Here is a 23,089-nt window from a genome sequence, read left to right as displayed (position 1 = left end):
TTCATGGTTTCCGGCCCCCCTTGCATCGGAGTGCGCGGGACTCGCGTGCATGCGGCCAGCTATAATTATTTAGGCAAATAAGCGTTCAGTCCCTCTCGCTAACGGCAAAATCTCACCTACCATTTTCTTAATTAGGCAGGTCATCTTACATTAGAGTTTGTCCCTGTCAGCCAAGCTAGCACATTTTTGCGACCTTAGCCTCGGTGATGCTTGGGGCTTATGCCTCCAACCGAAGACGGGGCCAGGGCATCCCTGAAACTGCCACTTGGGGGCCCAAACATGGAGCAAAATATATTGCCGGAGTTCCTCGCCCTCATCTTCACACTAACTGATATGAGGTCCCCCTTTTTACTCCTTCAAAGATGAGTTGGATGTTGTGGTATACTATAGCTGGCCTAGCATCTCTAGGCCATGCTTCTCTTGAGAAACGCGCCACCGATGCATCTGCGTACTGCTCCGATTCATCGGGTACCTACAAGCTCTCGTCGATCACGGCCCCAGTTCAGGGAAGTGGCAGCCCGGGCTCAGCATCCACCTGGAAGCTAAGTATTGACGATACATCATCCGGTCACAAGCAGGCAATCACTGGCTTCGGGGCTGCTGTGACCGATGCGACCGTCACGTCTTTTAACACCTTGTCGAGCTCTACCCTCCAACAGCTCCTCAATGAGTTGATGACTTCCGATGGAGCTAATTTCTCTCTCATGCGCCATACCATCGGCGCGTCTGATCTGTCCGGTGATCCGGTCTACACCTATGATGACAACGGAAACGAAGCAGACCCCTCACTTTCCGGCTTCGGTCTCGGCGACCGTGGCACTGCTATGGCGGAAATGTTGGCCACGATGAAATCGTTGCAGTCAGACCTGAAGGTGCTTGGGTCCCCGTGGAGTGCGCCCGGATGGATGAAATTGAATGGCGTGATTGATGGCAACGCGACTGATAACAACCTTAACGATGGCTACCTTACCAGTGGTGGCACGGGAAGCACCGGCTACTCCAGTGCTTTCGCGCAGTACTTCGTGAAATACATCCAAGCGTACGAAGCATTAGGAGCTACGGTCGATGCCATTACGATTCAGAATGAGCCGTTAAATAGTCAATCTGGATATCCCACCATGTATGTTTACGACTATGAGTCTGCGCAGCTGATCCAAAAATACATTGGACCGGCTCTTGCCGACGCTGGACTGAGCACGGAAATCTGGGCCTTCGATCACAATACTGGCAAGTACCCCATTCTCGACAATCATTGACAACTGCTAATAATCGACATCCAGATCACGCATCGTACCCTCAGACTGTGCTTGATGAAGCAAGTCAATACGTCGACACGGTAGCCTGGCACTGTTATGCAAAGGATGTTGACTGGACTGTTCTCAGCCAGTTCTACAGCGCCAACCCTGGGGTCAAGCAATATATGACCGAATGCTGGACACCAGCTTCCGGATCATGGCACCAGGCTGCTGATTTTACCATGGGCCCTCTGCAGAACTATGCGTCGGGGGTCATGGCGTGGACTCTGGGCACGAACACTGACGACGGTCCGCATTTGACCAGTGGTGGATGCGACGCCTGTCAGGGCTTGGTCACCATCAACGATGATGACAGCTATACTCTTAATACTGCCTACTACATGATGGCACAGTTTAGCAAGTTCATGCCTCCTGGCGCGACCGTGTTGAACGGAACGGGGAGCTATACCTACTCGGGTGGCGATGGCGTACAGTCGGTGGCGTCCCTGAACCCTGATGGAACGCGCACAGTCATTATTGAGAATATATTCAGTAACGATATTTACTTGACTCTGTCGACGGAGAGCGGAGAGGAGTGGAGTGGAAATATCCCCAGTGAATCGGTGACTACTTGGGTCCTTCCGGCCTTGTCTTGATTGGCTTGCATTATTCTTCGCTTTGTGGAGCGTATATGTGATAATGATCCTCTTGCTCGGATGCTTTGGTGTCGTGTCGTATCTGAAAATTCTCCGGGGTTGCATGTATATTGAAATACAATTTGCTATGGTCATTATGCATTTATAATTCGGTAAGGCCTCTGCCGGGTGAGTTTAAGTAGTAATCTCAAATGTAATACTCTTACATTCTTCTGTTAGCCTGGAGATTCGTGGATTACGAGAAAGCTAATCTGCGATCGCCAATCAATCAATATGGGTGCGGCAACGAACCCCCTGAATGCGATGAAACACCTGGTCGTTTGCTTGCTCGCGATAAGTCTTGTATATTGAGTTCGCTATAGTTTCCGAAATGAACGCTCGTTATAATGTTGTTCACCTGATATTAAAACCCACTCTGTCTTCTTTCAAGACGGGATCGACTGGCTTATCAAATCCCATACTTGCAAAATTAGGCTAGCCACAACTGCATGGGTTTGGTGTGCACCCAATACGCTCAAGATACTTCGTTTTCTATGTATAAATCACTCGAACACAGTCACACAAGTTTAGTGAGAAGTGGGGACTCCCTCAGCAGTGTGCAGCTCTTGCTCCTTCACGCAGTTCAAGGGTGCCTCGCGAAATTCCTCCGAATCAGGAAGTTCCACCTGATAATTTCTCACCACTGCTGCACCCAGCTGCCCATCCTCTGCATCAAAATCCATAACATGGCCGCCCAAAGTACGATCCGTGGACAGCAAATGCAGGTGGAATCCCGGTACGCTAAGCCCACTGGTATACTTGGGTGACCAAAATCCGAACAGCGTGCCCTGTATATGTCTGCATTCTCGGATCTCCTGCCTTTTCGCCAGATCTAAAAGGGTTTCCCGTGGGTTTGACTGGGCTGGAATCACGCGAAAGACGACCCGCGAGAAGGAGGCAACGAGTCGAATCGAGAGGAAGACGTTCTGCTCACCCGGAAATACAGGTGACAGCGTGTCGAATAGAGACGACATGGAGGTGCAGGGAACATGGCTGGTCAGCGTGGGCTGGAACTTAGTAGCCATTGCGTATGGAATTATATCCGCGTCTTCGACAGGGCGTAGGGGTCCGTCCGCTGGGAAGTGATATGCCACCCCGTCGATGATCACTAGTTCGCCGTTGAGACCGCGCATGGTGCCGATGCCATGGTCACCATGTTTGAGAATGTTTTGCGCCGTGGTTCCATCTTGACAGATGCCGTCCATGAGCGCTCCCAGCACGGAGTATTGGTATATGCAGTTTGCCATGTTGGTATTTGGAGCAATAACGGAGGCGGTGAATTGAGGATCAACTGAGGACGATATTGCTATTGTATGGGTTCGTCCCTGCTTAAAACAGATACGACAAACTTCAGCTTGCCCTTTGGGCTTTTTAGGTACCAACACTGCACCAATCAGGGAGCGGAAGAAGATAGCGCCCTCAAGATCAACTGACGCAACACGCCGATAACGCGCAGCCGAAATATCTTGTGATACCCCTAAACAAGTATATCAAGATTCTTCTGATGATCACACCAGAAGTCTACCGCATTTTTGCAATCCGGTTATCAAGAAACTCCAGTATGTGCCCCGGCGCACATGTCTCCATTCGGTAACCGAGTGACGTCTACTAGCAGAAAAGCTTCATCAAGAGCCGTGCCTCAACCCCTTGCTTTCAGTTTCGGATCCCTGATTTCAGGAAGGATATATTACTATCTTGACGACATCGAGGAGATTGCGATAAAATGTGGATGCTGGTTCCTTGCCCGGCAAGTTTCCGGAAGTGGCCCGTGCATTCAGGCTTCCGTCATGTATTTTGAAGCCATTATGAAGAAACCTTATGATGGGAACAAATTGAAGATACTAGCACTCAGCTCGATGTTCCACGTAAGGCGGCATTAGGCGGTAGTGGCCTTTTGTTTATTAGTTCTTCGGCTTCTTTCTGATACCTTATAAGTAGATACTTATTTTTGCTAGATTATCGGCGTAGACTGATTCTAGAGTTGGATGATGTTACATGACTATCATGTAGTACTCATGTGAGAAGTCAGGAAAGCCTGAGGTTTCACAACCAGATTGCTGTGCAACACAAGTTCCTCCCCTATAGGCTACTGTTAATGGTTTCCGACCTTCCCATCCAACAATGTCGTATCTCTGGACGAAGCTGCTATCAGGCCTTCTGACGCATTCCAATGCACAGATACGTAAACGGTATTTGTCGGTTGCAGGGGTAGAATCATATTGAAATCATGCGTGTCCAAGCAGAGGCGATTCGTTCTTTCGCTAGATTCAGCAAGATTACCATCGATGACGCGTGTTGGAGGCCCCGTAGACTGATAAAAGCAGAAATGGCTAGACAGAAAGCGAGTGGAACAGAAAAGCAATCTCCTACGACTTTAGTTGACACCTTCTTGATCTCTGCCGCAATGGATGGACACGATTTTGCTGGACTTTCGGGGGCAGATGTCCTATGCGAGCTTCTTGGAAGACAGGGTGTAAAGCATATCTGTATTTCCCCCCCTCAACTGACTATTGGGAAGTTCTGTCACTAAAAGTTACAGTTGGCTACCCCGGCGGTGCCTCTCTCCCGTTAATGGACAGCCTCTACCGAGCCCATAGATTTGAATTCATTCTTGCACATCATGAGCAGGGAGCGGGACACATGGCAGAAGGCTACTACCGCACCAGCAAAAAGCCCGGCGTGGTTATGGTCACTTCAGGGCCCGGGAGTTCGAATACGGTTACACCTATGCTAGATGCCCTGCTCGATGGAACTGCCATTGTGGTAATCTGTGGCCAAGTGCCCACAGCATCTCAGGGCAAGGGTGCTTTCCAGGAGATCAACATTGATGAACTAGCACGCACGTGTACGAAGTGGTCAACAACTGTACAGAGGGTGTGGGAATTGCCGATGGCTGTGCGCTCGGCTTTTCAACATGCCGTAGAGGGTCGTCCTGGCCCGGTACTTATTTCGGTTCCGAAAGACGTTGCTCAAGCGAATTTCGACCTGGAGGCTTTACAAGCCTACCAGAATCTGAAAGATGACTGCCTTGCACCAAGCCCCGATCCTCCCAGGAAGGATAGCGAAAACATCATACAAGATCTAGATCACGTTGCGAAACAGCTTAACGATTCTCAACGTCCGATCATATGCGCCGGGAATGGTGCCCTTGCCACTCAAGAAGGCGCGGCGCTGTTGCGGCAGATGATGAAAAACTATCGCATTCCTGCAGCCACCACGCTCCTTGGGCTAGGGTGCTTTGACCATGACCACCCACTCTCTCTAGGAATGTTCGGGACTTATGGGACGCCGTGTGCCAATTATGCGGTCCAGAGCGCCGATCTCATCCTCGTAATGGGTGCCAGGTTGGACGAGCGTGCGGTGGGCAAAGCATCTGGCTTTGCACCCTACGCTCGCGAGAAAGCCGAAGACGGCAAAGGAGGGATCATTCATTTCGATATTAGTCCTGACTTTTTGGGGAAATTTGTTACCCCCACTCATGTCATCCTCGGAGACCTCTCGATCACTGTGAGCGCTCTCCTCCGTCGATTGAAAAGGACAGAGCGCCCAGATTGGTTGGGCTTGATACGACACCTGAAGGAAAAGTATCCTCTTTCGCCCATATTGTCTGAGACGAAGCACTCTCGACCCCTTCCTCAGGAAGTCATCGCTGAGCTGAATCACCAGACGGCTTCTATGCGAGATCCAGTAACGATCGCTACTGGTGTCGGTCAACACCAAATGTGGACGGCCAAGCATTTTGACTGGAAGCACGAACGCTTCCTTGTCACGTCTGGTGGCCTCGGAACAATGGGATATGGACTTTCAGCTGCTATCGGGTCCAAGACTGCTCGGCCTAGCAATCAAGTAGTCTGTATAGATGGAGACGCTTCCTTCTGTATGTCGATGGAAGAGCTGTTGACTGCATCACAGCATGGTGTCGCTGTCAAGGTAATCATATTCAACAACCAGGAGCAAGGCATGATTTCCCAACTCCAGCACGAGGGTTACGGAGGGAGGATCTGTTACGCCCAGCAGGACAACCCTGATTTCGTTCGTCTCGCGCGCAGCATGAACTGTCAGGGAAGACGCTGCTTCTTCAAAGAGGATCTGCCCGGCTGCATCGAATGGCTTCTACGCTGTGATGGAGCTGCTCTGCTCGAGATGTTGATTGAGGAGACAGAAATGGTGCCCATTGTTCCCAGTGGCCAGTCATTGGACTGCATGAAGTTTCACTAAGTGCTCAACTTTATAGACAACCTCCGCCTTTTCTTGCGTTCTGAGTCTGATGTGTGAAGAAAACGCCAAAACTGATTCATCAGAAGTTTTGGTATAAGCCTGCTTCAGAATAGCCTGTTCTTAGATTTACTGTTTGTTTTAGATGGGTTGCCTTGCTCAATGGTTTAATGTATATATTTATTTCCCGGCTACGCTTGCAGTCTGTACATTGGCATGCCCAGAATGGTAACGTACTTCCCAGTCGAGTGGGCCATCTTAATAAAAGTTTAGGCATTATGTTCCTGTCAATAGTTTCAAGTATAAATAACCATCCAGCCAACCATAGATTAGGGAGACCTGGGTTGTTACAACTCTGCTTGACTCGAGAAGCTTGACTGTCCTTTGCTCTACTAGTCGCTTTTAGGAAGTTTTATGCTGTTGCTTGAAAAGGTTTAGCACACTTTGAACAACAGACATGCAAGACAGTCTCAATAATTCTTCGGCCTTACGACCATAAATCCATCCTACAAAGCATATTACTGTTATATAAAAGTGTTTTTTCTGCCACGTTCTGGCGATACACCATTCTAAATAAGGCGAATGCAAGGGAGAAAAAGCTAGGGGGAACCCGCGGGATATCATTTCCGAGGCTAAACCGGAGTTCGCCCGCTAGTGGCCTGCAAGTCGCCGACGCCGGCGTCACTAGGGCCAAATGTCCTTACTAGTCAGCCTGTCCTGCTTAATCAAGAGCACCCCGCTTGTACTGAAAATTACGCATTTCCAAATCTTATTATTATAAGAACAAACTAGGTATGAAAATCCTCGGCTGCGGACCGAATGCTACCAATTTGCATTTTCTCTCGGTGCAGACGGCTCCTCGGCATGACTGTTTCGCGTCTGATGGGTGACTTCGATCTGATTCGAGACCATGATGGCACCAGCTGTGGGGGCTTCATGTGGCTCCAGTGTCTGCAGCTTAATGTCCTGCATCATTCGTTCTTCACTCTCGGTAAACGTCAAGCCGACGGTGATCGGATCCCGGCTGCTGGTACCTCCTCGGCCTCTTCTCCGAGTAGTACCGCCACCGGTGTTCTGAAGTCCTCCTGATGGAAGCTGGTAGGTTCGCTGCGACGATTGGAAGGCGCTGCCAAATCCCCGGGCCAGCCAGGTCCGTAGCAGGTGGAACACCATAGGGAGATTTGTGGTGATCACGGCGACGAATGTCTCTCGTGTGCCCCATTCGTCTGCTATCGACGCTCCATTGTTGGGTTCCTATGAGGGAAATAAGCCATGGCTCTGCATGTATGCCAAGCAAAGGGGCGCTGGCAATGCCTTACCACCAACAGAAAAACACTCTTGATTGTCGCGCACACCAGAATAAACATCCCCGCACCAAGTACTATCGTCACCGCAATCTTTTTCACAAGCTTGAGGCTGGATTTCCAAAGCATCGGGATCGGTATCAAAACCAAATATGGGTCTGTGGCGAGATTTGCGGCGAAGGTTGCGGCGATCACTGGCTTCGAAATGGCAGGTTGACAGGAATCTAGTAGAAAACCATGAGCGACTATTATGGTTTAGGGTCGCGAAGCGCAAACTTACTACCGGGGTCAGGGTAGATTTGCCAATTCTTATTGAAGGGCCGGCATGCCGCAAGGATAGTGATCATACAGGCGACAAAACTTCCGATGACGAGGGCGAACCCAATCCAGATGGGCACGCGATAACGACGGCCGAGACCATCCTATAGTACGGTCAGCCCTCTCCTGCTAAAGCAGAATGACCATCCCCAACAAACATACCATCAGTCGAGTGTAGAAGACCAGCATTGACAACTTGAGCGAGTTGATCAACGCTGTATATGTGGCCCAGCCGGCAATTTGTATCTTGGAGCCAATTATTCTATTGACCGCGTCCGTCAATGTCCAGTCACCGGATCGGGGTTGAATGACTGACCTTTCTCGATATTCTGCGCTACCTGGATCCAACGTAGCTCTCTGGGCCTCTGTCATGCTGTTGTTTGCGAGTCCATGGGCTACATTGCCGACACTATACGCCAGTGCCACTTGTGCGGTGTAAAATAACTACAGAGAGCGAGTGTATCAGCATATGTCCACATAAGAAACGGTTAGGTTGGGAATGTACCTACTATTGCGACCCATATCAGATAATCGTCAAGGCGCAACCTTCTCCAACCCAGATCCTTGCATTGTGAATAAGTTCTAAGTAGCGTCACCGCACAGCCGATCGCATAGAGGGTCCATAGTTGGACATTGCTGTTATAGGCTGCTTTTGATGCCTCATCCCTCTGTTCAATGGCCGTCCACATGTCTTGAACAGGCGGAGTCCGCCCTGCAATGCAGGCAGGCGTAGTTGCAATATCCAGGACAATTCTCCCCTCTTATCACGCCGATCGGGAAGAAGCGAAGCCTCCTATAGCCCAGGCAGAAACAGGAGTTCTGCAGCCATTGAAAATTTCTACTCCCACAAAGGAGAGCCTTGGCAGCGAAAGCAAGGTTTGCCAGGCTTCCTTCGTGCTCCGAACATCCTCGGCATCCAATTGACATCAACAGACTGCAGGGGTTCTGGTTTCTGAACGGCAACCGGCCGATTCTTTTAATAAGTTGCAACGTGAATAGATTGACCCTGCTCCACCCCAGAGTCTATTCGGGCCCACCTGTAAGCCCTAGAGAGAGTTAGTCCTCCGAGCATCCAGTCATCCCGCGATCCCCGATGCTGCCTCGACCCACATATTACCCTCACGTACTCAATTGAACACGGAGCAGATTGGACGGGATGGACCGACCAGTTCCCCAAGCGAGCGCCGATGGCCCGCGAGACTGCACAGGGACCGCACGCGGCGCTCGTTGGTGCTGCATAACTTCTGATCGGAAAACCGCAACAGAGCGATCGGGTGGAGCTGCACACTGGGTATCATATGACGCTTGTCTCACTTTGCAGAGTAACTGCAAAGTAAGATTAGTGCGCTCCGTAATCTCGCATGGCGAAGGAATGCTAGAAATAAATGAGGTGCCCCAATTGCCGGGTCAGGGTCAGTCCATCTGACAAGGATTCCCCGGGCCCTCCGACGTGCAGCAGAAGGGCGGTCGCGTGGCCAGTCATCTTGCCAGATTCCTTTTTTCTTATTTTTGCTTTTTGCATTGTTCTTCTTTTATTCCCACCGCATCTCATTGCCGATCGGGAATTCTCTGCGCCGCCATGTTTCGACTCAAGATGGAGGTGCTCACGGCCATCGCGGCCTGGGCATTCGCCACGGTCTCGCAGCAAATCCCTCGCTCCTCCAGCTGGGAAAGTGACCTCCAGACCCTCTCGGGTAGGCTTTCCAATACCTCCCAGATCTATTATCCGGGCTCCAGTGGATTCACAAATGCCACCACGCGGTGGTCCGTCCTGGATGAGCCTGAGGTTAATGTTGTCGTGGTCCCTGGCACCGAAAATGATGTCGCCGAAATTGTATGTCAAACTCACACTTGATTGAATTGTTTCTTCCCCTTCCATCCCCCCTCCCCTTGGACCATAGATGTAATGTGACTTAATTGGTCGCTAATTGATCCTGCAGGTGAAATTTGCCAATCAGAAGGATGTCCCCTTCCTAACCTACAATGGTGTGCACGGTGCCCTCATCTCTCTGGGAGAAATGACCCATGGTATTGCTATCTACATGGGCCAGTTGAGTAGTGTCGAGGTCGCAGCTGACGGCAAGACTGCCACGATCGGAGGTGGAACCATGTCCAAGGAGGTCACCGACCAGCTTTGGGCCGCAGGAAAGCAGACCGTGACTGGAACCTGTGAATGTGTCAGTCTTGTCGGTCCTGCGCTTGGTGGTGGCCATGGTTGGCTCCAGGGCCACCACGGCCTTGTTCTTGATCAGTTTGTCTCGATGAACATCGTGCTGGCGAACGGCACTCTGACCCACATCGACGCCAACTCGGACCTCTGGTGGGCCGTCAAGGGTGCCGGCCACAACTTTGGCATCGTCACTTCCCTCACCATGAAGATCTATGACATCGAGTACAGCGATTGGGCCATCGAGACGCTGACCTTCAGTGGCGACAAGGTTGCCGAGGTCTACCAGGCTGCCAATGACTACCTGGTCAAGAACGGCACCCAGGCTGCCGGCGTGATCAACTGGTCGTACTGGATGAACAATGCGGATGCCGACCCCAACAACCCGGTCATCATCTTCTACATCATCCAGGAGGGAGTGAAGACCGTCGATTCCGTCTACACCGCGCCTTTCCGCAAGATCGGTCCCATTTCTGTGTCCCCCAACAACGGCACATACAAGGATCTCGCCGCATGGACTGAGGTTGCTGTCGACTCCGCCCCCTGCCAGAAGATGGGTATGGCCAACCCCCGTTACCCGATCTACCTCGAAACGTACAACGTCACTGCCCAGCAGAAGGCATGGGACGTCTACGCGAATGCTACCCGTGGCTTTTCGGCGTTCAACAACTCCATCTTCATGTTCGAGGGATACTCAGTTGGCGGCGTGCACGATGTTGATAGCCGGTCGAGCGCTTTTGCCTTCCGTAATGAAAACGTGCTGGCTGCTCCCATGATCAACTACTACCCTGATGGCGCCGAACTTGATCGCCGCGGGGCTAACTTGGGTCAGGAGCTGCGCAACATTCTCTTTGCTGGTACTGACCACGAGGATATCCGCGCGTATGTCAACTATGCCCATGGTGATGAGACTCCCCAGCAGTTGTATGGTAGCGAGGGGTGGCGTCAGCAGCGTCTGCGGTCCCTGAAGGCCAAGTATGACCCTACGGGCAAGTTCAGCTACTACGCACCTATTCCTTGAAGGGCGCTATATAATAATTACGCCCAAAGCAATTTCCCAATGATTAGTATTAATAGAAAGAATTACTTTGCGTTAACTTACAAGTTTCGTATTCCACATCTAGAGCGCCGCCACACTGTAGGCCTTTAGTAAATCAGCAAAAGTCCACGCACTGATTCATGCATCTCGTAGCATTCTGAAGAGACTTTTTCCCATACACGATTTGAAAATCATGAACAGTAGTATTACACATCAATCACGGCCCAGTCGATACCTCCTAGTAATCAATTACTAGTCCCTACCTGAATCAAGGGTCCTGGACACGCCCAACGTCGATCAGATTACCCTTACCCACATAAAGCAGCATGTAACACCTAAACAGGATAAACATCTCCAGTCGGACCGAGCCACAGATGTGCCTCCCGCAAGAAATGTGCACTTTCATACCGCACAATCTCAATCCGATGCATCGGGTCCACTGCAGACGGTTCCGGGAACGACACAGCACCCTCACCATCCCAGATCTCCTTCGCCGTAATTTTAAGCGCCAGAGGCATCAACTCCCTCACGGACGGGGGCTGTCCCGCAATCGGCGAGGGCAGCACACGTAGATTCATACAACGTGATTCGACGGTCATTCCCACATCTGGGACCGCCTGCTTCCGAACGGGACTGTAGTTCATCTGCAGGATCTTCTGGTGTGGAGGATGCTCGACGTATTCGCGCATCACTCGGGTCCCACACGGCTCACACGGGTTGAACTCCACTGTGCCGAACTTCTTGGGGAAGCCGTATTGCTCTCGGCCCGCTAGGACGGGAGACTCATTGTCGAGAATGAGGGAGAGGAAGTACTCGTATTTTTCCCCGCGATAGCGCACGTCCACGCCGTGGGTGTACTCGTTGTATGGGCCGAAGGAGGTCATGCTGTGTCGGAGAAGGCGGACGGTGATGAGAGGCTCGTCATCGAGTTCAAGCATGCTGGGTACGAAGGGGGCGACGCTTTTTGCGGTAGTCCGGTAGGTTATGACTAGGATGGTGGAGCCGGTGAAGTCACAGTCGCCGGTAGGATAGGGTGGTGCGTATTGAGGAATGGGGTCCCCAGTGAGCTCGAAGGTACCGAAAGGCATTTTGATGTCTTGGTTTTGGTGGCTAGGATTACTTGTGGTGATGGTTATACCGTTGTAGAGGTTTCGTGGGGTTCAGGGTGGACAGGCTGGAAGGGGGGCATTCAGATATACCATAACCCCAGCAGACGACCATGGCTGATCCAAGTGTGGAATGGGCTGGGATACGATGTTGATTACGAGTTAAAGGAGGGGTCCAGCCAGCTTCTCCGCATCGCTGCCGAGCGAAGCTTAATTGTTCCAAACAGAATGCTTGTTTAAGCTTAACTCTCAGTGACCCGGTCACGAACACGAGGACCGCTCTGGTCCCCACCGAGATCAAGCTTTATACCCGGACAAGCCTGGGCTGTTCGACTGCAAATCTGACCACACACAATGTAGCCTCACGGGGATATACAGCCGCCGGCTCCGAACCTCTGCCGGGGTGGAAATGATGCTGCAGCTTCCCATATTCTATTGCTACGCCCCGCTCAGGCTTGGGGGTGGTTGATGTAGACCCTCTCTGAGATGCAACCTCTTGAGAATTTGGAAAACTAACGTTCGAAGCGCCACATTTTCTCCTAATTGCCTGCAAAGTTGTTTCTCCTTATTACCCAAGCTGTGTCTGGTAACTGCAACTCATTCCGACCAAATCAAGCTACAGACCTATCTTACGTCGATGGCTGACACTTTAGAAGGGTGTATGCAACCGGAGGGGCTTTATGTGAAGACCAATGATGTGGGGGAAATTTCATGAACATTTAAACACCAAGTTTTCTGTGAATGACAGATTCCAATCAGCCCAACCACTCGGGCCTATTGGAGGTCAGGGCGATGAAGCCAGTCAGTCATGATCTGAAGGAGATAGCATGATGAACCGGCGGATCATCAGTGTAGCTACACCTACGTAAACCAGCATGCAAGAGATGGCTTTTGTGCTCCTTCACAAGAAAAAATATCCATGCCTCTCTCTGCCAGCGACCATAGTGGCAGAAAAAAAGAAATCTCCCCGACTGGGAGTCGAACCCAGGTCTCCCGCGCCTGTTCCCGAAAGGGATTGACAAGCGGAAATCATGACCGTTAGACCATCGAGGATTGGATAAAGGTTTAAGCGAATAACTTGTACTATGAAGAAAGTGTCTACAGGAAAGAGTACAACTGCTAGGGAAGGTGACTGAATGTGGGCGAAGTTGAGAGTGCTCAACGCCAAATTATCTCCAATTTGTAATTTCCACGGCTTATATTTTTACTCTCTGCACATTAAGTTAGATGAATCTTTACTATTGCTATTTTATGAAAAAGTCATACTGAAATTTATTTCAAGTTGTGCAAGGGATATATATTTCTGGTGGAGTAGTCGTGGTGTTTATATGGTAATGTAAAAAATACTCACCGTGCAATTCCCATAGACCCCACTCCTGACCATCTTGACTCCCTCAAATTCAACCTAGGAGAAGCCAATCACTCCCGTGAATACGCCATAGTCGGACCATTCCACTTATGGCGGCCTCGCACCAGCCAATCTCCACAAGCAAACAGCATCACGAAGCCCAACACCGGCCCGGCATAATTCATGGTCTCCCCAGTCACCGGCACCTCAGAGGGAAAGGGTAAGAAGATGGAGAAGTAAGTAGCGAACAGAATCGCTACCAGGTTGATGGGTAATCCCCACTTCCCCAGAGAGAATGTGCCTTGTGGAATATCCTTCGGTGCGGTAAACCTTTTCCACACCAGAAGGACCAATGGAATTAGGTATGAAATATACAAACCCAACGTACTCAGGGAGAGAATAGCGTTGAAGGCGGCCGATGACCCGATTTGAATAAAGGAGAGAAGGATAACCAATGTTGTGACGAGGAATAATGCCCGAATAGGAATTTTAAATCGTGGATCAACCTTCACAAAGAAATCAGAGAACGGAAGCCCGTTGTCGCGTGCAAAGGCCCACGTAAGTCGAGTGACAGACGCAAGGCCATTAAACAGTGCTATCCAACCCGGAAGCATACCCATGGCCATCAGCACATATGTGGCTGCTTTGGATCCGGTGGCTTGGTAGGCGATGGTAATGATGGGGTATCCCGTTGGACTGGTGAGGGCAGCGGTGTAGTCGCCCATGCAGTAGAGGACGGCGATGAGATAGCCAAATGCCATGACAGAGTTAATGATGGTACCGTAGATCATGGACCGGGGAATAACGACTTTGGCGTTCTTGACTTCCTCCGACATGTGGATGATGCCGTCGACTCCTGAGAAGATTGATTAGTTGGTTGGTAGTATGGTCAGGGCCAAGGATAAGTACCACTCAGGGGGGTGATGACACCTAACAGTCCCACGGAGTACACGACGCCTGGGTTTTCCCAGCCACTGAGACCACTCACGAAAGTATCCCAGACGAAAGCATTAGAATTGCGCGGGGCTAGAATGACAAAGGTCGCTATCATCACGGGGAGGAAGACAACATGCATCACGCCTGCTGCGACTTCGATGATGGCGAGCAGGCGCCGGGCGAAGATGTTGATGATGATCGGGATCAGGACTACTGCCCACATGAGCAGGGTTCCCTGCCACCGTTTTGCATCATAGTCGGGATAGGCCAGGATAGCCATGCCTTCGATCTCTGTGCCGATAAAATAGGGCGAGATGCAGACCAGTGCAGCCCAAGAAAAGAACTGTCATCTTTCAGCGAGTGTAGCAAACATAAAGGTGAGAAGCATCGTACGGTAACCCAGCCTGTATATACCCGTTGCTAGTTAGCATACACATCTACCCGCGGTGCAAATGTGATTGTTATGTCTGACCTTGGAAGAAACTAATGAAGCGCCGGTAGCGTGGCGCCAGAACATAGCTCCAGTGATACTGCGCCCCAGCTGTCGGGTGCCTGGCAAATATGGATGTTTGATCAGCAGTGAGTTTCTAAGAATTGTCATAGTGAATGGGCCTTACATACACTGACGCCAGTTCAGCCAGTGAAGTGGCAATTGCCAGATTCCCCACTCCGCTCATAATGATGCCATATACAATGGCAGCAGGACCTCCGTTAAAGAGACCGGCCTGCAAGCTGCCTCCAGCTGATTCCCACGACGCAAGAAGAGTCGCCGAAAACGCTAGTGAGGAAAAGAAATTCAAGTATCGCTGCCGAGAACCAAGTTAGCATGCGAACAGCGGACAGTGATTTAGACGAGGATCATGTACGTCTAGCTTTTGTCGCTGACGATATTCGATGCTGCTGCTTGCGGCACCATGAGGGCTTCCATCAGCAACTGTGGATTGGACGGCGCTGCCGCTTTTCATCTCAACCTCCTCGTCGAGCATTTTAAGCAGGAAGTGTCGATTGTATCAATTCGCAGAAAACAGTGCATCAAGTGGCTGTGCTGAGGGGGAATCAGCTCGCAATGCGACTGTCTCTAGATGGAGATGGACGGCACCAGAAAGACAGGAAGAATATTTCGGGACTTTGACTGTCCGACTTCGGGGCAGGCACAAATAAAAGCAGGGATATCATGGAACCCAGACTCAGGAGCCCTCCGGACATTGTCTGAAAGTGGAAACATGGCGCTGCGTCCTTGCAGACACCCTGGCCGATTCTGGTGACGCGGCATGCGACCATCTGCAACTGTCGTTTGAGCGAAACAGCTTTCTCAGAAAACAATGGACAAGGCCATCGCACTAAAGGTGCTCGACCCCGCCGTTTAGATTGGGTGACATGGGTCTTCGACGACGGTCGATGGGACTAACGGCACGGAAGGCATTTAGGGTGCATTAGCAGCATCTCCGGGCTCGGACCACCGTCGAATCCACCACTGATCCCCCACAGCATAGATTGCGCCTAGAATGACACGATCGGTTGCGATAGAAATAGTTAGCTAGCTTCAGCGGAGCAATTTCGCGGAATATTTTCAATCTTACCGGGACAATCACGAGCGCTGGATCGGATAGCAGCCCAGCTTCCTTGGCCAGAACCGAAAGGTTTAGAGGCGCTAACCATGTCAACAACGGCAGTCAAAACATAATTCTCAATGGGAAGTCTTTCTCGCAATCTCAGACACAGTGGTAGTGGTGTGACCAACGAATTGTACCTGGATCCAGGGGGCTAGGGTAGAACCGGCGACATGATATCTCGCCCACTTCGTTTACGCTTCAACCATTGCGACAGGGGTTAGAATCCCTGTAGCCAAGCATGCTTTGATTACTGTGCCAATAAACACATGTTTTCTTCTCGGGTTTCCACTTCGCTATATCCCGCCCTATCCTCCGACTTGCTCTCTTACCGAGTGATTACTCGATTATGTTCTTCCACCATCGTGGTCATGGCTGAGACCGATGCTCCCTTCGAGACTCTCTCGGATGACAACCATGGGCCACTCATCACTCTTGTGTCCGTTGCATTTTTAATTGTCGCCATTATCTTTGTGTCAGCCAAGCTATGCTCGGTGCTCTACTTTAAACAGCGTCGCTCTGCTGTCCATATACCCGTATGGCTAGCTCTGGTGGGTGATGAACGGCCCAGCAGCACAAAGTCCTTCTAACCAGCTATCGTAATTAGGCGCTACTTATTGTCGAGGTGGTAGTGATACAGAAAGGAGTTGACAATGGGATAGGCCGACATATTGACACACTGAGCGACACAGACATCCAGACAGCCAGCAAGGTCCGTATTTCGACAAAATTTCGAACGAGCAGTCACCAAACTAAACTCCATGATGTAGTACCTCTACGCCGCGCAGCTCCTCCATGTGGTCGTCCTTTCATTATCTGAAATATCCACCACGCTACTCGTCTGGAAATTGACTCCCCACCGCGGCATTCGTCAAACCTGTCGCATCACTGTTGGTGTCGTGGCGGCATGGACCATATTCTCCATCTTCGGTATTGCGTTCCAATGCCAGATGCCTAATCCCTGGCTTTATACCGCTTCTCGCTGTGCTGGGCAGGTAAACATTGCACCTGGCAATTATATAAGCTCACGTCTGATATTTTATCAGGGTTCAATTCTCTACCCCATATCCATAATACACATAATCACAGAACTTGTCATTGTGGTCATACCATTCTTCATGATGCGCAACGTCCAACTGACACTCACAACACGGGTGAAGATCCTCGCCGCTTTCTCAGCACGCATAATGTACTTCGTCCGTCCACACTCGAGAAAACATCAGTCACTGATCAAGGGTACAGTGTGATAGCACTGGCCATTGCACACCTCGCTCTCCTTCCATCATACCTCCATTCAACCGATATAACATGTTAGTATTCTTTTCTCTCTTGTTCGGCCTGCGCACCTCCTCGTACTAAGTATATCTTGGGTTTAGGGACCATCACCAACCCTACGATCTGCCAACAAGCCATGACCTGCTCCACCGTCACCATCGTCTGCCTACCAACCCTGTACCATATCTTTGCCGGCTTACACTCCGGTCTTATTACCACCCGACTGCCCGACGAGGTGGAGCTCAAACATACTTATCCATACGGACAAAATTCTACACTCGGCAGTCATGAAAGTAAGGGGAAAAGGCCCGCGGAATTGGCGACAATCGACTCGGTCGTGACTGTCAAGAGGAAGTCGACCTTAAAAAGATCGAGTTTGAGCGATAGTACAAAACGTTTGACAGAAGGAGACAAGGGTGGTGGAGTGTTAATGACGGTGGACATTACAGTGGAGGTGGAGAATCGATAGCTTCCATGGGCCTTTTCAGAGCCTGATACAAATAACACCATGATGACAGCAAGGTTTGCAAGGTTTGCTCTTCGATGAAGTCGCTTTTCATATAGGCTTATTATGACCCTCAACATGTTAAATAGATACAAAAGTCCCGCATAGCACATATTAAAGTCGGGCAATCAAGACGGGAATGGTCACAATAAATTTCATCAGAACAGCAGAGGGGGAATCTTCCAATCACCCACAATCTGTTTCCACAGCTGCATAAATGCCAGGATTTGTGCTTCTCCCCCCGCGCTGGCAATCAGCATTAACCCCTGGGGCTGGCCCAGCCCACCAGGACCTTCCAAGCGATCGAGTGGGACCATGGCGGTTGGATAGCCTGCTAAAGCAGCCACTGCGCAGATTGCACAATCTCCCGGTCCAATTACCAGGTTAATGCGACTACTTTGTAGCGCGGCATCGATGCCGTCGGGACCAGCTAAGCGCTGAGCGTAGGCCTTGGCTGCTGTAGCTGTCTCCTCAGTCATGGTTGACTTGAGCGTCTCCTTAAGATCAGTTTGATCGGTATGTGCTACGAGGTATAAGTATTTGGACTTCTTTAGATGCCATGATAATTACTTACGCTGGGGCATGGCAGAAGAGGCATGCTGTTCATTGAATTGGATCAATTCTGGGACTGATGTGACTTCGGGATCTACCAGGAGAGAGCAGTAATCCTCCAATAGGCTTGGAAATTCATGAACTATACTTTCATCAGCTATTATCGATCACATGTCGTAAGAAGTGATGAGCGCACATGCAACGGAGTAGTTGACACTCTTGCCTTCAAAGGAAAGGCTCTCCATCGTCGGTAAACCTACGGGGTAAACAACTCGGCCTCCCCGACGAGTAATTTCTGCCTTTGCCCATTCGTATCGCTCGAGCTATAAAGCGTCAGGTGTAGCCCGCCTGGAAATCAATGATAAGATAACTTACAATCTGACTTTCTATATTTTTGTCTTGGCTCTTTTGGAATCCAAATGCATCCCATACAATCGGATCGACAAAACCGACCGAAATGTCGCTCCACGTCACAGGCTCCAAATGCGAACCATTGAGCAGCGGCATCAACAGGCCGAGGTCCTCGGGACATTTGGCCATAGCACCCAACTTATCAAAGTCTTTGCTCAAGCGAAAGATTCCTTCTATGGGGACACTCCCTCGACTCGCAGTGATGGAGTACAGCCCTGCCCGATTTGCCGGCATGCAGACTGAGCCCGAAGTTTCCGTCCCCAGCGATAACGGCGCAAAGCCGGCTGAAACCCCAACTGCGGACCCCGACGAGGAGCCTCCTGGCCCAGAGCGACCGATGAAGAGATCGTCCGATCGGAAACCACCCTCGATATAAGCGGACTGAGTTTGTCCGTTGATTGCCGACCAGCCGGCGGTTATACAAGTCGCCTTCAGACCGCAAAATTCCGTCAAACTGGCTTTTGCAAGGATGATCATGCCATGCTCCAGGAGGATATCTATGATAGATGCGTTCTTCAGTCCATAGGTATCTTTGAAAGCGAAAGCGCCGACCGTGGTTGGTAAACCTAGGGACTCGGACGTGATGATCGCATCTTTTACGATGATCGGGATTCCATGAAGTGGGCTGCGGACTTTGCCCTCTGATCTTTCGTTGTCGCGGGTCGCTGCTTGAGCAAGAGCAGTCTCAGCATTGACGGAGATGATTGCATGTAGCTTCAGGCCAGCTTTGTTGTGCCGGTCGATTTGAGCGAGGTAGGCCTTGACGATATCCACACTATTTGTGTGGCCTCCTCGCAGCAGCTGGCCAAGTTGAGTTGCCGTTGCGCTTAGGACGTTCCATTCATCCATCTTTCTGTGAAGCGTTCTGGTGGCTTTGAGACAACAATGCGATCAGTCAAACCAAGACCACCACATTTCCTGAGCCTAGGTGCTTGATAAATGGGTTTCCGCTCACAGGCAGCAGCTCCCTTGGGTTGTTCATCTCTCTGGGTATCTTCGGCACATCCGCTTTGGGCTAAGTGCTTACTAGCACGCCAGCACGCCATGGTAGATAACGTATCAACACGCCTCAATGACAGCGGAACCCTTGGTTATGCTCTCATCTCCCCTGATGGAAGCACTTAGGCACAGAGCAGGATAGAGATTGCCAGCCCTACCACACATTCTATGCCCAGGAACGCGATGTAGTCCGTTTGGTGCGCTATAATGTTCTAACTTTGCCATAATTGATACTGCCCGCTCATGCTCAGCATCTAAACTCATTCAATTACCTGACAAGGAATCATGCTAGGAGACGTTAGGAAAAGAGTTCCCGCTTCCAGGACCGTCTTCATGAATCGCCGTGTGGCTAGCGCATCTTCCTGTTGTTGATAGCGTCCATGAACAACGATCGAAGCGCAACCATCTGGTTTCTATCGGCCTGGGTTATTCTATTGATAGGTTTTAATGGGTCGCTCTTCTATGGCTTGTGATTGACCGGCTGTTCGGACGTAACCAGCCCGAACAGAACCACCGATAAGGCTGAAAGCCCCATGGCAGGGTCGGGGTGTAGCTTAGTCCGACGACCAGTCGGAGAGGAACCTCCCGAAAAGAACTGAGTACTGCAGCGTCAGATGCTTGGCGTAATGTTTAATTCATGCCTAGCTCATGACTCATGGGGCAAAACGGCAGGCCAGACTTAACAGACCCATCAATGAGCTGCGGTCCTTTGCACATGAAGCGCCACCGACAGGGAGAGCGAGGCTCGGATTGCGGGGATAAGGCGGTGGCTGTGGCTGTGGCGCAGCAATTCACCGTCGGAGTTAAGGCTTTGGCTGCCTAACCTGGTAGCTAGCTCCGCTATCCCGACAGTGACTCATCATATCCTACCCCATCGGGTTAGTGACAGTGACGTGTTGGGAAAAGCCCGAAGGACAATAGGACATCCGAGTCGGTATATGCTAATCTCCGAACGGTGGCAAGACCAATTCAGAGGAAGGGATTACGACGACGATCACAGCCTGTGGCGTAGATCATGCAAAGGAGCTATCATGGATGCCTGGGATAGGATCTATATAAAGGGGACAGCTCACCTTGACAATGTTCCCTTCATCACTACAGTCAATCCAATCCCTCATTCTATACTCTCTCATCAATTCCCTCTTCTTCTTTTTACAACACACAATCCGACACTCAAGCATTAGCTGAAACCGGAATATTATCATACCAACCCAAGACACAAAAAGTATCACAAAATCCAATTATGGCCAACATTCGCGATCTCAATCAACTCCCTCCCTACTGGGAAGTCGTCGCCAGCATGGAAGAACCAAGCTTTGCTCACCCCTTTTTCGCTGGTCTCAACCACAACCACATGCCCCATGGCGAACACTTTGCCGGTGCTGGAGACTTCGATCTGCCCCATCGCGGCCGCCATGGCCCTCACCACCGCCGCCACCGCCGCGGAGAGCCTGTGACTGAAGACGAAGAGCCTACCCAGACCGAGACCGCCGAAGATGATGAATCCTCCTCTTCTTCTTCCGATGAGGAAGACCGTGATGAATCCAAGAAATGCAAGCGTCACGGTCGGCACGGCGGCTTCCACGCCAAGGGTGGAAAGGGCCGTCATGGGCCCGGTCGCCATGGGCGCGGTCCATGGGGGAAATTCGACCACCCCCCTCATCCTGGAGCATTTGGCGCTTGGGGAGCTGACTTTCAAGGACCTCACGGTGGATTTGGACCACATGGCGGATTCGGCCATGGACCGCATGGTCGGTTCGGGCCTTACGGGGGTCGACACATGCGCGGTGGCTTCAAACACGGTGGTCGGGGCGGACCGCACCGTGGCTTTGGCCCTTTTGGATTCAAGGAGTTCGGCCACCATCATCACCACCGCAAGCACCACAAGCGCGGCGACTTTTTCCACCCCGAGGTGGATGTGTTCGACACCACGGAGGCCTTTATCGTGCATGTTTCGCTGCCTGGAGCGAAGAAGGAAGCGGTGGAAGTGAAGTGGGATCCGAAGAAGTTCGAGTTGAATGTCAGCGGGACGATTGAGCGTCCTGGCGATGAGGAATTGCTGAAGACGTTGGCATTGGATGAGCGTTGCGTGGGGACTTTTGACCGCCAGGTGCGACTGGGAAGTGTGTTCCAGCCCGTGGAAATTCATGTTGAGGGCATCACGGCGGAGATGGAGAACGGGGTGTTGAGCATCAAGTTGCCGAAGGTGGAGACGGATGTTGTGATGGTGACCCGCGTGGATGTACAGTGAAGTCACTATTTTCGAAAGGATAATAATTTGACAATGAAGGGGTGATATGGGATAGGCGTTGATTGTTCTGTTATTGTTTCTGTTCTGAATTTGATGTTGCCTTGTCATAATTGCACTTAATGAATTGAAAATGGGATCTTTGATCCCCTGATCTCCGCCATAATGAAACCCTTCAAAGTAGAATTTCTGCAGTAGAAACAAAGCACTGACAAAGTAGTCCTAAGAATCATTCAAGTGGGGAAGATAGGGGCTGTCACTAGAGCACTTTCAGTAGAAGTACTTTGTAAGAATTGTATAACAATGATTTTGCCAAGCAAGCCAGTACAAACAAATATAATGTTTGCTAAGGACCAGTTTGGATGACTCGAATGTCACAAGAAGAAGTACAACTTTAGGTATCTGCAGATGGCTCCGGACTATATTCTGCTATGTCGCGAGCTATGCCGTTTATTTCCACCTTACATTCCTCTGAACCCACCTCTTTTATTTATACACCGATGTCTTGCTTTAGACTTATTTAGTACTTTATTCACTCAGCAATAGCATGGCTATTTATATCGCCGAGATAAATGTGGACTCCCGGCGGCCGGCGCCAAGCTCAAGATCGGCACAGCCCGGAGGGTCTACCGGCGGAACTTTCAGAAGTACTTAAGAGGCCGTACCATTACTAACGCACACCTTGGCTTGCTAGCTACTGTGGCCAGAGTTTCTGGCATTATTATCCTTAGGTATAGATTTAGCTTCCATTGTTTTAGTCAGAAGTTAGAGCTGGCATGTGGTTCCCTAAAGGTTGGTGGGTAGCAGAAAGGTCTCTTGATAGAGATCATCGCTCTCAGGTGTAAAGTCGAGGTGAAGAGTAGCAGTTATAATCGTTTGGTGTATCACGCATAATCTCATACATGTTTTGTAAGCCATATGCTTAAATGGTTTGTCTTGCAAATACCACAGCACTAAGAAGTGGAATCTACAAAAGACTCACAGATTACTCGCGCTTCATTCCGCCTACTGTCAATGTAGGCCGCTAAGAACGGGTTTAACAACGTAGCTGGAACGATTGTATGCTTATCAGAACATCAGTGACAAGCCTCAAGAGCAGGCCGAGCCGATGCAAGAAACTGCAGCC

At 50.6% G+C, this 23,089-nt stretch overlaps 10 protein-coding genes and 1 non-coding gene across 11 annotated transcripts; 5 read left to right on the top strand and 6 right to left on the bottom strand.

Moving 5' to 3' along the window:
* Nucleotides 1-362: 362 nt before the first annotated feature.
* An03g00500 (uncharacterized protein) lies at nucleotides 363-1,891 on the top strand (the record flags this gene model as incomplete). The annotated part of the gene is made up of 2 exons (XM_059746857.1): nucleotides 363-1,230; nucleotides 1,293-1,891. 2 exons carry the CDS (start codon nucleotides 363-365, stop codon nucleotides 1,889-1,891), a joined length of 1,467 nt encoding a protein of 488 aa, XP_059600168.1.
* Nucleotides 1,892-2,457: 566 nt separating this feature from the next.
* On the bottom strand, nucleotides 2,458-3,517 carry An03g00490 (uncharacterized protein; the record flags this gene model as incomplete). The annotated part of the gene is made up of 2 exons (XM_001389918.3): nucleotides 2,458-3,407; nucleotides 3,508-3,517. The coding sequence occupies 2 exons, from the start codon at nucleotides 3,515-3,517 to the stop codon at nucleotides 2,458-2,460; spliced, it is 960 nt and encodes a 319-aa protein (XP_001389955.3).
* Nucleotides 3,518-4,157: 640 nt separating this feature from the next.
* Nucleotides 4,158-6,148, top strand: An03g00480 (uncharacterized protein; the record flags this gene model as incomplete). The annotated part of the gene is made up of 2 exons (XM_001389917.3): nucleotides 4,158-4,416; nucleotides 4,470-6,148. 2 exons carry the CDS (start codon nucleotides 4,158-4,160, stop codon nucleotides 6,146-6,148), a joined length of 1,938 nt encoding a protein of 645 aa, XP_001389954.3.
* Nucleotides 6,149-6,967: 819 nt separating this feature from the next.
* An03g00470 (uncharacterized protein) lies at nucleotides 6,968-8,456 on the bottom strand (the record flags this gene model as incomplete). Its single annotated transcript, XM_059746855.1, has 5 exons — nucleotides 6,968-7,399; nucleotides 7,499-7,728; nucleotides 7,799-7,871; nucleotides 7,930-8,211; nucleotides 8,277-8,456. 5 exons carry the CDS (start codon nucleotides 8,454-8,456, stop codon nucleotides 6,968-6,970), a joined length of 1,197 nt encoding a protein of 398 aa, XP_059600167.1.
* Nucleotides 8,457-9,346: 890 nt separating this feature from the next.
* An03g00460 (uncharacterized protein) lies at nucleotides 9,347-10,955 on the top strand (the record flags this gene model as incomplete). The annotated part of the gene is made up of 2 exons (XM_001389915.1): nucleotides 9,347-9,601; nucleotides 9,708-10,955. The coding sequence occupies 2 exons, from the start codon at nucleotides 9,347-9,349 to the stop codon at nucleotides 10,953-10,955; spliced, it is 1,503 nt and encodes a 500-aa protein (XP_001389952.1).
* A 353-nt stretch (nucleotides 10,956-11,308) lies between these two features.
* An03g00450 (uncharacterized protein) lies at nucleotides 11,309-12,061 on the bottom strand (the record flags this gene model as incomplete). Its single annotated transcript, XM_001389914.1, has 1 exon — nucleotides 11,309-12,061. The coding sequence occupies one exon, from the start codon at nucleotides 12,059-12,061 to the stop codon at nucleotides 11,309-11,311; it is 753 nt and encodes a 250-aa protein (XP_001389951.1).
* A 981-nt stretch (nucleotides 12,062-13,042) lies between these two features.
* Nucleotides 13,043-13,132, bottom strand: tRNA-Asp (GTC). The gene has a single exon. It is a non-coding gene; the product is annotated as a tRNA-Asp (tRNA).
* Nucleotides 13,133-13,498: 366 nt separating this feature from the next.
* An03g00430 (uncharacterized protein) lies at nucleotides 13,499-15,349 on the bottom strand (the record flags this gene model as incomplete). The annotated part of the gene is made up of 5 exons (XM_059746854.1): nucleotides 13,499-14,283; nucleotides 14,337-14,654; nucleotides 14,836-14,950; nucleotides 14,981-15,141; nucleotides 15,205-15,349. The coding sequence occupies 5 exons, from the start codon at nucleotides 15,347-15,349 to the stop codon at nucleotides 13,499-13,501; spliced, it is 1,524 nt and encodes a 507-aa protein (XP_059600166.1).
* A 995-nt stretch (nucleotides 15,350-16,344) lies between these two features.
* An03g00420 (uncharacterized protein) lies at nucleotides 16,345-17,717 on the top strand (the record flags this gene model as incomplete). The annotated part of the gene is made up of 6 exons (XM_001389912.1): nucleotides 16,345-16,524; nucleotides 16,581-16,685; nucleotides 16,744-16,968; nucleotides 17,020-17,162; nucleotides 17,216-17,283; nucleotides 17,350-17,717. 6 exons carry the CDS (start codon nucleotides 16,345-16,347, stop codon nucleotides 17,715-17,717), a joined length of 1,089 nt encoding a protein of 362 aa, XP_001389949.1.
* A 194-nt stretch (nucleotides 17,718-17,911) lies between these two features.
* An03g00410 (uncharacterized protein) lies at nucleotides 17,912-19,762 on the bottom strand (the record flags this gene model as incomplete). The annotated part of the gene is made up of 5 exons (XM_001389911.3): nucleotides 17,912-18,276; nucleotides 18,328-18,447; nucleotides 18,502-18,628; nucleotides 18,681-19,588; nucleotides 19,672-19,762. The coding sequence occupies 5 exons, from the start codon at nucleotides 19,760-19,762 to the stop codon at nucleotides 17,912-17,914; spliced, it is 1,611 nt and encodes a 536-aa protein (XP_001389948.3).
* A 1,196-nt stretch (nucleotides 19,763-20,958) lies between these two features.
* An03g00400 (uncharacterized protein) lies at nucleotides 20,959-21,966 on the top strand (the record flags this gene model as incomplete). Its single annotated transcript, XM_001389910.1, has 1 exon — nucleotides 20,959-21,966. The coding sequence occupies one exon, from the start codon at nucleotides 20,959-20,961 to the stop codon at nucleotides 21,964-21,966; it is 1,008 nt and encodes a 335-aa protein (XP_001389947.1).
* Between the last annotated feature and the right edge of the window lie 1,123 nt (nucleotides 21,967-23,089).

This window comes from Aspergillus niger (genome assembly GCF_000002855.4).
Source record: "Aspergillus niger supercontig An03".
NCBI classification, from domain to species: domain Eukaryota; kingdom Fungi; phylum Ascomycota; class Eurotiomycetes; order Eurotiales; family Aspergillaceae; genus Aspergillus; species Aspergillus niger.
This window is presented reverse-complemented; position numbering and strand designations above follow the sequence as displayed.